Genomic DNA, 16,832 nt, shown 5'->3' on the forward strand with positions numbered 1-16,832 from the left:
CCCTTTATCAGAGCAAAAGTTGGAATTGTTGGTATACAGGGAAGGTTTATGTATAGGTGGAAATGGGTAAAAAGGATTACCAGCAGACTAGAAAGCGTTGAGGGAAGGGCATTAGACATCAGACACAGGAAAAGTGTTCCACAAGCACGAGGAGAGGACAAAAGAATGGAGGTCGGCATTCAGCCTGTACTTGGAAAGGGTAACAAGATAGGGGTTTCTGGTATAAATAGTTTGTGATCTGGAGCAGTGTGGGTTGGGCAGAAAGATGGTGAAAGGCCATAAGCCACCAATCTGCCTGAGGTGAGTAAGAAGCAGATTTTGAGACTCTGACACCTGTCATGAAATGGCAATTCCAAAGAGGGGCTTAGACACAATGCCTTTAAACAGGTATGTTGGGAAGAAGCAGTATCAGCCAAAAGGAGGAAACCATACTCCATGGCACTTTGGATGAAGACCTTGTATACAGTTATAAGCTGAGGATGACTGAGAAAGCACTTGGTGCTGCATATGATTCTGAGCCAGCAGCCAGTTTTGAAAGCCAGCGATTAGACATGATCTGTTCATGACAGGTTGTAGCTTATGGTAAGCACAAGAGCTCCCGAGACAGTAGCTCTCCCAGTGGCTGACCACAGAAATAAATTGAGGGATGTCCCTTATTGAGGAAGGGGAGGGCGAAGAAGGGGGGGGGGGGGGGACAGAAGAGTAGAACATAATGTAGAACAGAAGAGTAATGGTCCCAGAATGCCTTCTTGAGGGATGCCCACATCAAAAAAAAATGATAATGCCACCCCAAAGCAACCTGCTGCTCACAAATGCAGAAGAAGTCTGACAGCTTGCCCAAGAAAAGGACTGTAGATATCTGTTAGCTACCGGTACGCGTTTGGAAAGCACAGCAGGGTACCGGTGCTCAGGAGATCTCGAGTGAGATAAATCCTGACCTCTTGTCTGAGGAAAGCATTCATCATCTGTTGACAAAGTAGAAGCATGATGCCCAGAGTATAACGATCTGACAAGAAACAAAACATGTTATTTGTGGAAATACTGCATTGTAATATTTCTGGATTGGGAATCCCAAGGGGTGAAGCAGTGTATGAAGACTAGCTTCCACCAGTTAGATATGACCACCTGCGACCTATCATGTGTATGAAGTGGCAAGCTCTTCTGAACAACACCATCCTGTTACAGGGGAATATAAAACATGTCTGTGATCAGTTGGAATGCTGAGAGTGGGAGGTGTTTCCTCCACTCACATTGTTCATTGATTTAAGTCCATGTAATTTTAGTTATATTGATGGCAGATAGACTTTTCTGTAGTTTGCAACCTGCATGTCTATTCAATATTGGAACATGGGACCCCGTTGGAAGCAAGGACTGATGCTCATGGTCTCTGAGGGTTAACCTGCAAATGGGTGCCAAGAAAGGATCTGATGTGAGGCAATAAAACAAGCAAAGAGGTTATAAAAAGCTCCATCGTGGTTTTTATATAGCATTTTCTTATCACATCAATATTGCATAGGCCCATTCAGAAAAAAAAATGAAGCAAGGCAGGGCACAACCTCACAGTCAGTGTGGCAAAGACTCGGACTCAAGGTGGCTGTGGGGTTGAAGGTGAGCATGGGATACAATAATACGTCCCCATCAGTGTTGCATGTTTGTAACCAGTTCGGTGACTCATAACAGTAACTGGTGTAATTTGCAAATAAAATGAAGATATCATAATACATTCCATAAAGGCATACTGATTCCTACTCCCACTGATGACCGAGCCATACAGATTAGCTTGTCGCCACATTCCTATGATGCCGACCACAACTATCCAAATAGGTATTATAGAGAACTCACCATAATAGAAACAAAATAACTCATCATCAACTGTGGATTGCAGATGTATTTACACCCAGATACCTGAGATTCTGCAGTCAAAAGTTGCCATCTTGCAAGCATCCAAACCCATTAATTCATTACGATGTGGCATGCTGCTTTCATATTATACATTTTTGGCACAAAATAATGCAAATACAGGTGTGCCCATACCTTCATCACAGTAGCGACCTGAGAACCCAGTTCCCGAGCAATCGCAGAAGGCTTCATCATCTGTCACTGAGCACAGTCCACCATTTTCACAAGGGTTGCGCTCCATGCATACCCTCTCACCATCTGGATTAATGCCTTGACTGCTCAAAAGCAACACTTCATGCATGTCACCTCGCTGCTTATCCCATGCCCTTTCCACATCTAGGTTGTCCTCATCGGAGCAACGAAGATTGAGTATGAACCCATGAAAAGGTGGCTCATACTTTGCTGGGGGGAATGTGAGGCTTGATGTACGTACTTCTGGTGGAATTCCACCCAAAAATAGGTCGCTTGTGATTTGAAGACGTCCATGTCCAGTAACAAGTGTGGCTTGTGTTTCTCCATCGAGACTGAGCATCGTTTGGCGACCAGCGCGGCCTAATTGCACCCAGTGCCAGTGCCCATCATCGACTTGTCGATCACTACGCACCATTGACTCTGCACAAGCTGCCCCAACCTGCAGCTGCAAGCGACCCTCACTCAGCAACAACGTAAGGAAGTCACAAAAGCCACCATCATCTTGGTACATGATCAGACCTTGGCTTTGGTTTGTGTGAAGCTGGAATGTCAGGCGCCCAGCCCACGAGGCCCCCTCCCAGCGCAAGAAGCGTGCCCACTGGCCTGGCTCACCACCAAACACCAGGGCACTCCAAGCGATCGGTCGTAGCAAGGCAAGAAGGAGCATTAGTAAGTGCAGAGGAGAAAAATTTAAATTGCTTGACCTCCTGGAAGCCATATCTTGGTTCATGTGTGATAAACGTCACAAATAGGTTTTTATTCTGGGCTCTTTTTCAAAATAAGTGGATTTAGAGCCAATCGGTTGAGGTCTAAATATTCAGTGCGTTCACAAAGACCCTTTTAAAATGAAAATTTTCAACTAGTTTGTATTCTTCAAACTTCCCAAGAAGAAACACAGAAAACCTATCTAATAAAAAGGTCAATTTGAAAAATGCAGGTCCACATTGTACTCTCAGCTGGTATGCTGAAAAGAACTTCCTGCCCTTTTGAGAAGAGCATACCGTTTTGAAAACAAATTTCCTTGAAAGCAATTCTTCAATGAGAAATACCGGCTTTTCTCTAACCAAGAATAGTTGATGGAGTCATGAAAGTTTTAAAATGTCATGTCTATTGCATGAGAACTTTTAGTTTGCTGTTTGGATATCCGATGTTATTGAAGTTGTTGGCAAAGCTAACGTTGAGATCTTTTGGATGAACAACAAGATGTCAAAGGAGGTTCATCGCACCAGCCACGCTTATCTGCAAGTTGGGGGTAAGGCAACATTGCCAAGGGGTAGGAAAGGGGCAAGAGGAGAAGAAGAAATTAGTTTCACTGGCCGCAGGGCATTCTTAAACACAAAACATACTTGCGCGCTCCGTAATTCAGGACGTTTTATTAACTCTGCCGCATATTGCACTGCCTGTCCCTGCAGCGTTCAAAATTGCAGATGGAAATAAATTCAGCCACACCAACAGCCCCAATCACTGATCCGAGCCGAGACATTGCTGCTTGCCAATTTAACACGAAATATAAATTAATAAAACAAACAGCAGCCACATCAAGCATAAAAAAGCAGAACCAAACTTTCGTCAGGGTCTCCTGGCTCGGCTGCGTGGACGGGTTCAGCAATGCCGACTCGAGAATCAAGCAATAAGACGATGGAAGGATCGGTAAGCCAAAATACTCGTACAAGGATTGCATTTTTAGGAGCCTCGTTAATTTTTTGTTCGGCCCCAATTTAATAGACTTGGATATATTTTATGAGGATCCTTTCATAATTATGGTAGGAATCGAGCTGTCAGTTTGCATTTTACTACTGTTTCTTGATTTTGAATGTGCACTGCATTTTGCATTTATTGGTGCAAAATTTTGATTGTGAGAGAATGAATGAAAAGCATGTGCAAATAGTGGCAGAAAGGGTCTTGACATTTTCACGGAACATTTAAAAGGGTACAACATCGCATTGGTTTGCAAAAATTTAGATAATTTACAAACAGCTGGTTTTTTAAAACACAATGTCCTAATGGTCTGTATTTATTGTATTAACTTCCCAGTCATTTAATAACCTTCACATCAAAAACACAACACGTGACATTAAAGTGCTCTTAACTTGCACATTTGTCATGATGGTTTATCAAAGCGACCTCTTGGCTATCTAGCCTTTTAACACACACACACATATATATATATATCGACAAAAGTATATATTCGCCATGAGGTCGAAGGAACTGCCTGCAGAGCTCAGAGACAGGATTGTGTCGAGGCACAGATCTGGGGAAGCCTTCCAAAAAAATTCTGCTGCATTGAAGGTTCCCAAGAGCACAGTGGCCTCCACAATTCTTAAATGGAAGAAGTTTGGAACAACCAGGACTCTTCCTAGAGCTGGCCGACCTCATGGCTTGGTTTTTGCTCTGATATGCATTGTCAGCTGTGAGACCTTAAAGACAGGTGTGTACCTTTCCAAATCATGTCCAATCAATTGAATTTACCACAGGTGGACTCCAATCAAGGTGGAGAAACATCTCAAAGATGATCAAGAGAAATGGGAGGCACCTGAGCTAAATTTCAAGTGTCATAGCAAAGGGTATGAATACTTATGTCAATGTGATATTTCAGTTTTTTCTTTTTAATAAATTTGCAAAACTTTCGAAAATCCTGTTTTCTCTTTGTCATTATGGGGTAATGAGTGTAGATTGATGAGGGGAAAAATGAATTTAAACGATTTCAGCATGAAGCTACAACATAACAAAATGTGAAAAAGTGAAGGGGTCTGAATACTTTCTGAATGCACTGTATGTATATACATATACATATACATATACACACACACATATACACAAAGAATTAAGTTAAGCACCCCTACACAACGAATTAAGGTAAGCACCCCCTAATATATATTCTTTGTGTATATGTATACATTGGCATATATTCTAAGGTATGTGAGATCAAATAATGATTGGTATGACATTAGCAATTATCCATTGATGAAATTGAGTGATCAAAGTGAAAAAAAGTGATTGGTTGAGTCAGTGATCCGATCACGTGGGTCCTACACACGTTATTGACGCAAAGATCGCTAGAGGTCTTCTCAGAACAATGACTGTACGTTAGAAAACATAAACGTCATCCACACTGTCCGTGTTGGACCTATAGCTCCATACTTAAATTGAGGTGATAATATGCCTAAAATTCCCAAAAAATTTCACCTTAAATTATTCAGAATAAAATATTGAAAACGGCATGATTGTTATGTTTTTATGTGACCATAATATCACTTCTCCAGAAAATATAGCAATATCATGGGTATATTACACTGTTTTGACGACAACAAACTTGTAATGTGCGAGGTTGTAAAAAAACGGGGGGGGTGCTTAACTTAATTCTTTGTGTATATATATATATGCACACACACACATATATGCACACACACACATATATGCACACACACATATATATATGCACACACACACACACACACACACACACACACACACACACACACACACACACACACACACACACACACACACACACACACACACACACACACACTTTTTACGAATGTTGCTGTCTAAGAAAGGCATTCGGACAATGTGAAATGGAAAAGCATCTCGTTTATCAAATAACTTGATGTGAAATTTATTATTATGGATATCGATTTGCAATTCTAAAAAGGAAACTGAAGTGGAAGTTTGGTTTTTCTTTTTTAATTCAAGTTCTTTTGGATATATAATCATCATGAAGCTGATCAAATACAAATCCATCATTAATTTCCAACAAATCAGTAATGAACCTGAAGACGTTTCCACATCTTTGTGCAGTTGTTAATTTATTCCTGCACATGTTCTGGACCTAATCAGACTCATACATGTGCAGAAACAAATTTGCAAAGAAAGGGGCTGGATCTGAACCCATGGGTATCCCCATTGTCTGCTGGAGTATCTTGGGATCTGAACCCATGAAAATCCCCACTGTCTGCTGGAGTATCTTGGGATCTGAACCCATGGGTATCCCCACTGTCTGCTGGAGTATCTTGGGATCTGAACCCATGGGTATCCCCACTGTCTGCTGGAGTATCTTGGGATCTGAACCCATGGGTATCCCCATTGTCTGCTGGAGTATCTTGGGATCTGAACCCATGAAAATCCCCACTGTCTGCTGGAGTATCTTGGGATCTGAACCCATGGGTATCCCCACTGTCTGCTGGAGTATCTTGGGATCTGAACCCATGGGTATACCCACTGTCTGCTGGAGTATCTTGGGATCTGAACCCATGGGTATCCCCACTGTCTGCTGGAGTATCTTGGGATCTGAACCCATGGGTATCCCCACTGTCTGCTGTAGTATCTTGGGATCTGAACCCATAGGTATCCCCAATATCTGCTGGAGTATCTTGGGATCTGAGCCCATGGGTATACCCACTGTCTGCTGGAGTATCTTGGGATCTGAACCCATGGGTATCTCCACTATCTGCTGGAGTATCTTGGGATCTGAACCCATGGGTATCTCTACTATCTGCTGGAGTATCTTGGGATCTGAACCCATGGGTATCCCCACTGTCTGCTGGAGTATCTTGGTATCTGAACCCATGGGTATCCCCACTGTCTGCTGGAGTATCTTGGGATCTGAACCCATGGGTATCCCCAATATCTGCTGGAGTATCTTGGGATCTGAACCCATGGGTATCTCTACTATCTGCTGGAGTATCTTAGGATCTGAACCCATGGGTATCCCCACTGTCTGCTGGAGTATCTTGGGATCTGAACCCATGGGTATCCCCACTATCTGCTGGATTATCTTGGGATCTCAACCCATGGGTATCCCCACTATCTGCTGGAGTATCTTGGGATCTGAGCCCATGGGTATCCCCACTATCTGCTGGATTATCTTGGGATCTGAACCCATGGGTATCCCCACTGTCTGCTGGAGTATCTTGGTATCTGAACCCATGGGTATCCCCACTGTCTGCTGGAGTATCTTGGGATCTGAACCCATGGGTATCCCCACTGTCTGCTGTAGTATCTTGGGATCTGAACCCATGGGTATCCCCACTATCTGCTGGAGTATCTTGGGATGTGAGCCCATGGGTATACCCACTATCTGCTGGAGTATCTTGGGATCTGAACCCATGGGTATACCCACTATCTGCTGGAGTATCTTGGGATCTGAACCCATGGGTATACCCACTATCTGCTGGAGTATCTTGGGATCTGAACCCATGGGTATACCCACTATCTGCTGGAGTATATTGGGATCTGATCCCATGGGTATCCCCACTGTCTGCTGGAGTATCTTGGGATCTGAACCCATGGGTATCCCCACTGTCTGCTGTAGTATCTTGGGATCTGAACCCATGGGTATCCCCACTATCTGCTGGAGTATCTTGGGATCTGAACCCATGGGTATCCCCACTGTCTGCTGTAGTATCTTGGGATCTGAATCCATGGGTATCCCCACTATCTGCTGGAGTATCTTGGGATCTGAACCCATGGGTATCCCCACTATCTGCTGGAGTATCTTGGGATCTGAATCCATGGGTATCCCCACTATCTGCTGGAGTATCTTGGGATCTGAGCCCATGGGTATACCCACTGTCTGCTGGAGTATCTTGGGATCTGAGCCCATGGGTATACCCACTGTCTGCTGGAGTATCTTGGGATCTGAGCCCATGGGTATACCCACTGTCTGCTGGAGTATCTTGTTGCCAAATGTAAAGAAACTGTTGTTTAGGAGAAATGAAATACTTTATTTCAGTTTACTTTTTGAAAAAACTGCATGAATATTGATTATCCTTTACAGACCAGTTTGCTCTTTTGTGATATACATTAATGTATACTTTCTAATGCATACTTTTAGCTATTTCACGAGCGTCGATCTTGTAAACAACAAAAAAAAATTGCCTACTGCAAATGCTTCATCTTCCGCTGTGTCCAATGTGGTTACGAGCTTGTCAGGTGGAATGTTTGTGTACAATGTGGAAAAATCAAAAGTTGATAAACATATATGCACACACACACACACACATACATATTGCTTTTTTATTGCAGAACACACACACACACACACACACACACACATACATATTGCTTTTTTATTGCAGAACACACACACACACACACACACACACACACACACACACACACACACACACACACACACACACACACACACACACACACACACACACACGTTGCTTTTTTATTGCAGAACACACACACACACACACACACACACACACACACACACACACACACACACACACACACACACACACACAACACACACACACACACACACACACACACACACACACACACGATTGCAAAAAAGAAGGTGACATTGATGCGATGGATGAAAGGAGTGCCTTTGAAAGAAATAATTCTGAGCTCAGAAATCACGAAGAGATTAAAAATCAATACTAGTGAAGAAGAAACTTGGTTGTTATGACTCTTCAAAACTTAAAAGAGAAGACTTGGTTAGCATGAACCCTTTGCAATGAATATCCCTTCCTAAAAAGACGTGGATTAAAATATTGTCAAGAAAGATATGGAATGTTTGGATTTGTACTAAACCGACGCAATGGGAAAGAACCATATGCAGGAATGCCATCTTTCGACCAAGTCCCTGAATAAGGGTAAACGGTCGTTAGGTGTGTGTGTGTGTGTGTGTGTGTGTGTGTGTGTGTGTGTGTGTGTGTGTGTGTGTGTGTGTGTGTGTGTGTGTGTGTGTGTGTGTGTGTGTGTGTGTGTGTCTGTCTGTCTGTCTGTCTGTCTGCCCAGGTCATACCTTTTTTACAATTTGAGGTTTGTCCTCAAATTTTCAACAATCCTTTATGACTAGCTGGTACCCGCAGAACATACGAATTGTGACCAAGTCCTCAACTCTCCCACCCTCCCTCCCCCCCATCCCCCTCCCTCACTAACCCTTTACCCAAACTCCAGGTCCTAAAGCTCCCCCTCACAACATGAAACCTTACATCCCCTCCCCACTCCAAGCCTTCAAAAACCCCTTCCCCACCACAACTCCTCAATCCCCAGCCTCACCACAACTCCTCAATCCCCAGCCTCACCACAACTCCTCAATCCGCAGCCCCACCACAACTCCTCATCCCCCCCCCCCCCCCCCACCCCACTCCACCCCACCACGACTTCCCAACCCCTTCATCCCCAAAGTCCTCAACCTCCCCTTCCCAACTCTGTCCCATCTTTGCTCTCCCCCTCCCCCCAACCCCCAAACCCGAGTTTTCTGTCCTGCCCTCCCCCACTCATAAAAGTGAAAGGACATTCTTAAATGGATCACTCTATGTTTAATATCCTGTCACCACAATCACCGAGTTTGAAGTTGTTTTACTTAAAGCTTCCTTATTATTACTCATCAATAAACGGCTATCTCAGTATTCTGGTGCATTTTGTGTTATTGTAACATAATCCCCAACAATGCTTCACGCACTCGTCTTCTTCTTCCTCAATCCACCACTCCCATTTCCTTACGGTCGATCATCACATCACGTTCTCAAGAAACATCAACATTTCATATCTATCTATAATTCCAGTAATCTCTGTGTGTATGTGTGTGTGTCTGTGTGTGTGTGTGTGTGTGTGTGTGTGTGTGTGTGTGTGTGTGTGTGTGTGTGTGTGTGTGTGTGTGTGTTTGTCTGTGACCGCTGTTTCTCGACAACCACGGGTCCGATATACTTGAAACTTGCCAGGTATATTGCTGGGGACCCGAGGATGTGCCTTTTCAAGGTTTGAAATTAATCGGACAAGTGGTTCCCAAGGTACGGTCACCGTACTCGCAAGCCGTTCGCTTTGGCTTTGCGAATGGACCAAACCATTTCATGTAAATAGAGGGGGGGGGGGGGGGGTTCTACCGTACTCGCAAGCCGTTCGCTTTGGCTTTGCGAATGAACCAAACCATTTCATGTAAATAGAGGGGGGGGGGGGGGTTCTGTGGTCGTTACTGCCACGTGGTTTCAAAGTTTTTTTTTGTTGTTGTTGTTTGCACGCATGTTTTTTTGCACCCACGTACGGGCACGCCCTAGTAACTTAAAAGAACACAGCAACGATCAATGAGTAAAATCGTGATATGATCCAAAAGCATCACACCCAACCAGAAACATTCAAAATGGCTATAAAAATGTTTTTCCTTTTAAAACAGGGAATTTTCTTCTGATTTTCTCCCCTTGTGCTGCAACTGAGTCGTAAACCATATTACTTAATGTGAAAAATGAAATCGGACGTCAAATTAGAGTTAAAATGAAGCTGTGAGGGAGTCTGAATGGACTTTACATTGCAACCTTTAGGTTGAAAATAGGCCTTTTTTCACTTAAAATGCATTTTCGTCTAATAAACACCAATATATTCGTCTGATTTTCTCTCCGTTTGCTGCAACCGAGTCTTAAACAATCCTAGCAACTGTTACAAAGGAAATTAGATGTGGAATTGGAGTTACAATAAAGCTGTGAGAGAGGCAGAAATTGCGAGCCTTACAAAATAGGCCGATGAAGCCTGAGAACTATACGGAGCAAACAAAGTCTGATTTTCTCCCTGTTTGCTGCAACTAAATCTTAAACCATCTTAGTTAATGTGAAAAATGAAATCAGATGTCGAATTAGAGTTAAGATGAAGCTGTGAGGGAGTCTGAATGGACTTTACATTACAACCATGAGATTGAAAATAGGCCTTTTTCACTTTAAATGAATTTTGGTCTAAAAACGCCAAATATTCATCTGATTTTCTCTCTGTTTGCTGCAACAGAGTCTTAAACCATCTTAGGGACTGTGAAAAATGAAATCAGATGTCAAATTAGAGTTCAGATAAAGCCGTGAGAGTCAGAAAGCTCAAGCCTTACAAAAGATTCCTATGAAGCCTGATAGTCAGGTTCACTATGTTTTTTCATTCAAAATCATGGTAGATTAGCAAACCTATACATTTTTGGAAACGTTATTACATGGAAAATCTGAAAATCAATGTTTACATTTGCCAATTCCGACCAATTAGATTTCGACCAATTCGACCAATCGACCAATTCCATTTGACCAATTCGACCATTCGACCATTCGACCAATCGTTTCGATCGACCATTCGACCAATTCGATCGATTCGATTCGATTCATCGAATTCGATTCGATCGACCATTCGACCAATTCGATTTGCCAATCAATTTGACCGACCTTTGCTTGTGTGGAACGGACTGTGAAAACGATGCGGACTATATTGTCGGATACGACACACAGGACAGTGATGACGAACTCTAAATGGCATATTCTGTAATCGTGTATGTTTGATGCCATTGACTGCCTGTGTATATTTTGTCATTGACTGCCTGTGTAGATGTGAAGTTAAACTGACTGCATGTGTATATATGATTTTGCTGACTGCCTGTGTATGTTTGGTGATATGAATGATTGTGACACATTTTGATGTTATTAACTGCCTGTACAAAATGATATCATGTATTTGATTATGCAACTTATCGCGAATATAAAGACAGTATTTTGGAATTCAAAACCTTTGATTCGTGTCTTACCATTCCCCATAGCACTAATTTGATACTTTCATTGGATTCCTTGTCCCTGAAAATATAGGTTTAGTATATTTTTAAAAGTTTTTAGGGTAATTAGAGGCAGAAATAGAACAAAATATGTATTTTACAGTGGCCATTTTGAAAATCCAAAATGGCCGCCATACTGGTATCTCTCCAAATGTAAACATTGATTTTTAGTTTCCTTATGCTATAACCTTTCCAAAAATGTATAGGTTTGCTAATCTACCATGATTTTGAACGAAATATAATTTATTGACATAGTGAACCTGACTATGAGACCTATATGGAGGAAACAAAATGTTGGCAATTTGATTTGCCCTGAATAGACAGACATAGGGACAGACAGACTGGTGGAGAATATATATACGAGTGGGGCACCCATGGGCATAGACATGCATGACATTTGGGACATCTTGAGTTAGATGCTGCATATAGAGTTTTACAAAATGGTTACGTGCAACTCGTCAGATCCAGAAATGATGTAATCTACACAATTTATTGACTTCACAAAATATGTGAATACATGTCCATTGTCCATGCACATGGGAAATCAAACGGAAAACCAAACACTGCATTGGAGTCATCAGGAGGAACCTGGATACGATTCTGGTTTCAGCTGCTACTCCACCACCCTCAAACCCAACCAGGCGCAGCCAAATGAGCCTTATAGAAAACTTTCTGCAAGAATTCACTTCTCTTTAGACAGATAAATAAAGAAAGAGAGAAATAAATAAAAAGCAAGAATTAGAATGAATAAAGATAAATGTGAAAAGTGGAAAGAAATGAGAAAGAAACAAAGAACAGAGATGTTTGGAAGAACCCAGATGGATAGATTTCAGCAGTTACTCCCCAGGCTCAAACATTTTTGATGTAATGTGTAATTCCACGTCATGTAAAATGTGACTTCAAGACCTCAAATCTTCTGCCCCCCACCCTTCCCCCCCCCCCCCCATCCTTCTCTCCCCCTTCATAATGCACACTGCACAGGGCAGAGGATTGCACAAAGGGAGGAGGAGGGAGAGTGGGAGGAGAAAGGAGAGAGGGGGGAGGAGGGAAAGTGGCACTTCTACCTTGACTTGAGAGGAGGGAAGAAGGAGAACCTGCCTTGACTTACTTACTTCTGTTGTTCATTTTAAAACTTGAAAGCATTGAATACACTTCGCTATACAAATTAAAAATTGCTTAAAACCAAATGTTATTATATAATAAATATTGTATTCCATCGTTAATCCACATATACAATTTATTACGTACAAAGTTTTTCAAAGTATTGTGAAATTACATAGTTGGAAAAGAGTTAACTCACCTTAAATTAACTCTTTATATATACTCAGTGAATATGAAAAAATATAATTTGACTGTGGTTCATCCCTCACTTCAGTTTTCAGTCACTGTATTTTTACGAAGTAATAATAAATAACTAATTCCCTAGTAGGGAACCCTACACTCCCTCCTCTCCCTCTTCCCTCCTCTCTCCCCATTGCCGCAATTTGTCTGACCAGATACATTCAAAATGGCTATTAAAATGCATTGTTGTCAATAAAACGCTAATATTGTCCGATTTTCTCACCTTTTGCTGAAACCAAGACTTAAACCATCTTAGCGACCATGAAAAATGAAATCAGATATCAAATTATAGTTGAGATAAAGCCATGAGTCAGAAAGCGCAAGCCTCACAAAAGAGGCTTTATATTATGAGACTTCAGAACTATGCAGAGCGATCAAAATAGTGGAAATTTTTATTTTGAATGAAGCCCCTCCCTGAATGGGTGAAGCCCCTCCCTGAACGGACATACAGACAGACTGGAGGAGAGTATTATAGTGTATGTATGTATGCATGTATGTATGTATGTATGTATGCATGTATATTGTCATGTCGCCGGTGATTAAAATCACGGGCGGCAGATAGCCGAACAGTTTTAACTCCGAGGCAGTCAAGCTGAAAATTGGCGGTCAGTCAGTCGTGCGCGGGTGAAGAAAACCAGGGTGCTTACCTGCATGGACAAAAGCCACGGGGTTTATCCCTCAAACCCACAAACACCGAAACAAGACAAGGAAAATCAACAATATGACAACAATATGCCACAATAAGAAATTTAATGAAATATTACTATAATTCACCAAATGTCCATCTGTCCGTTCAAAGGTACCGCAAAAACGGCAAAACCAATCGCAACGATATTTTGGGTGGGTATTCCTGGGACCCCTGGGAGTAAAATAGGCTATATAATTTTTCCAACTTTTCCAAGTTTTCCAATTTTCCAGTTTTTCCAAACACAATGGAATAATATTTACTGATATGAACAGTGATGTGGCTTTTGTTGAAAATTAGTATCAAGAGAGAGTAGATCGACTCCTGACGAACTCTTCCTATATAAATGTGCGGCTCCGAAGTAACACGGCAGCGTGTGCAAAGCGACTGAGAAACAGGTGTAGCGGCCGCTTCCATGTTACAGATTCGGCGCGCACTCTTCACACACAAACGTGCGACTGAGAAAGACGTGGAAGCGGCCGCTTCCGTTTTGCAGAATTCAATCTTTTTTTTAAATGGGCACCATGTACTGTTTAGATTTTGATGATTTGCGTGTGATACGATTCAACGGATGTTTATATGAATCGTTTAAAATAAAAAAAGCCTTCAATTTCTGATATTTTGCCTTTTCATTTGGGCTTCCCAATTGAAGCCCCGCCCGTAGGGCGGGTACCGTTGCTAGTAAAGGTAAGACAATAAAAATGAATGCTGAGGTAAAACTATAAATCTAACTCAAAGGACCTTCCACACTGACACAAATATGGACAAGGGGAAAGATAAAAGAAAAATAAATGTTCTTAGTCGGCCGACACTCAGCTCTGGCCGAAACGAGGACTTTTGGACACTTGGTGGTCGTTGAACGGGTCCTATCGGTCGGCAAAAGGACCGAGCGTCGACGCGTCCACAATGGCGCCGGTCAACGACGCGAGCACCCCGAGCCGCGAAACGGCAGCAAGACGTCCTCCTCTCTCACTCCTCACCAGAAAGCAAAGCATGGCCACAGATCCCCGAAGAGCACCACAGATCAACCACACCTCCTTCCACATTTATTCCAAGTGGCACAAATGCTTCGAAATTCGCTCGACCAGTGGCCACGGGCACGAAGCAGCCGTCCACCGGCACAACCAATACAAAAGACAGAGAGATTCTTCTTCTCCACCGGCCCGAGCTGCTTCCACTGACGTCACCCCTGGCCAATCACCAACGTCTATTGAATCATCCCATTTCTCCATGACCAATGATGAAGCTCGGAGCATGGCCTGTCCGTTACGATCCCTTCGAGGTGGAGTTTAGTCTCTTCTGGAATGTACGGATTACGTCGGCCATGATGGGGACAGGGTTTACCCCGATGGTGAATGGGCTGGATTTCCGTCAGTAACATGTCGGTGTTGTTGGTTAATGGAGCTGTGTTTTGACGGCCAGCCGTGTCAACGTAAAAACGTAGGGGATTGATCACAGGGGGAAGCACACACTGGGGAAATTATCCTTAAACCATACTTAATCAGCATGTCTTCACCCACGCATGAAGAACACATAAACAAAATTAAGCTCACAGTTTCCCTGCTTATGTACATCAAAATGTCTCCAACGCATCCACCATCAATGCTAATACCACACAACCCTGTCTCCACTATGGTATGTCATCACCTACCCCTACAAACGCAAATATATATATACATACATACATACATATATATATATATATATATATATATATATATATATATATATATATATATATATATATACATATATATATATATATATATATATATATATATATATATATATATATATATATATACTCTTCACAGACCAATTCTTATTAATAGCTCGCAGCACATCAAGTGAGAGACGCCCTTTCTTTTAATCATTTTGTGTGTCTTTATTTATTACCTCCACCACCGAATGTAGATCGAGGTTGTTTTCACCCCTGTCTGTTTGTGAACAAGACCCACACTTTTACGATGTCTCTCCGAAAAGACCGACTGGACAACCCTCCCATATAATTTCTGAATAATCCTCTCCAAGAAGTTCTGTCACTCAAGCTTTTGGGTCTCACTATCTGCCATGATCTTTCCTGGGAAAACCACATTTCCAAGCTGGCCTCCAAAGCCAGTCGCCGACTGGGCATCCTCCGTCGTGCGAAGTCCTTCCTTGGCACACCTGAGCTCCTCACCACATACAAGGCTTTCATCGGCAGCTCAATGGAATACTGCTCTCCCCTCTGGGCTGGTGCTCCTGCCTCACACCTAGCTCGTCTTCACGCTGTTGAAACCAAAGCGTTCAGAATCATTGGAATCTCCCGCGATGACGCTATCTCCGAGGGCCTTTCACTTACTCACCGCAGGCAGGTTGGTGGTCTTTCCGTCTTCTACCGACTCCTCTCCGGCCTTGCTCCCCCAGCTCTCTCTGGGCTCTATCCCCCAAATATTCCTGCAGGTCACACAAGATCTGCCTGCAACCCTCTTATGGTTAAACTGCCAAAATCAAGACTCTCTGCTCACCTTCACTCTTTCATTCCTCTTTTCTCCCGCCTCTGGAACAAGCTCCCTCACTCTCTTCAATCCCACTCCTCCCTCCAGGTTTTTAAAACGGCTGTTTACCACCATCTCTTATCTTCCCCAATCCAAAACCTTGATCTTTTCTACCACCGCTAATTTCACCCCAAATCCACTTTTTTGAGGTGACTTTTGTCTTCTTTCCTGGAAGTCCTTGGTGTCCTTGCGTTTTATACCTATCCTGCCTCCCCCCAGGCCCTCTCCCTCCCACACATCTCCCGATGTCCCTGCTCTCAAATGTTGTGTTTGTGTGCTTCCTCCCCTTCTCTCCCCATCTTGTCGACCGCTCCCCTTTTTATATACTTTGTTTGCTTGTTTGTTTGATTTGTTTGTTTGATGAATGTTAGCTCTTTCACGAGCCTCGAATCTGTATACACAAAAAAAAAGAAAGAAAAGCAATCTCAAAAAGTTGTGGACACATTTGGATGAAAATTGGTGGAGAGTTTGCATATGTGACCTGGAAGAATTGATTCAATTTTGGTGAAGATTTTGATATGGGTGAAGCATTTTGGTGAAGATCTGATATCTGATATGGGTGAAGATATGGATTCCGATACGGGATTTTTTTTTTTTTTTAAAGTGATTTTTCACCATTGAGAGATCGGGCAAAAAGCAATTATTT

The 16,832-nt window shown here is 42.6% G+C and overlaps 1 protein-coding gene across 1 annotated transcript in view; it reads right to left on the minus strand.

Moving 5' to 3' along the window:
* The window catches only part of LOC137436928 (neurexin-1), a 1,559,617-nt gene that overhangs the window by 1,463,007 nt on the left and 79,778 nt on the right, over positions 1-16,832 (minus strand). The window contains exon 2 of the mRNA XM_068131164.2: positions 2,035-3,330. Within this exon, the coding sequence (XP_067987265.2) occupies positions 2,035-2,821 (787 nt within the window). The 5' untranslated portion in view covers positions 2,822-3,330. The remainder of the gene's footprint in view (positions 1-2,034; positions 3,331-16,832) is intronic.

The sequence above is a fragment of the Myxine glutinosa genome, chromosome 11, assembly GCF_964187855.1.
Source record: "Myxine glutinosa chromosome 11, kmMyxGlut1.1, whole genome shotgun sequence".
Classification (NCBI taxonomy): Eukaryota; Metazoa; Chordata; class Myxini; order Myxiniformes; family Myxinidae; genus Myxine; species Myxine glutinosa.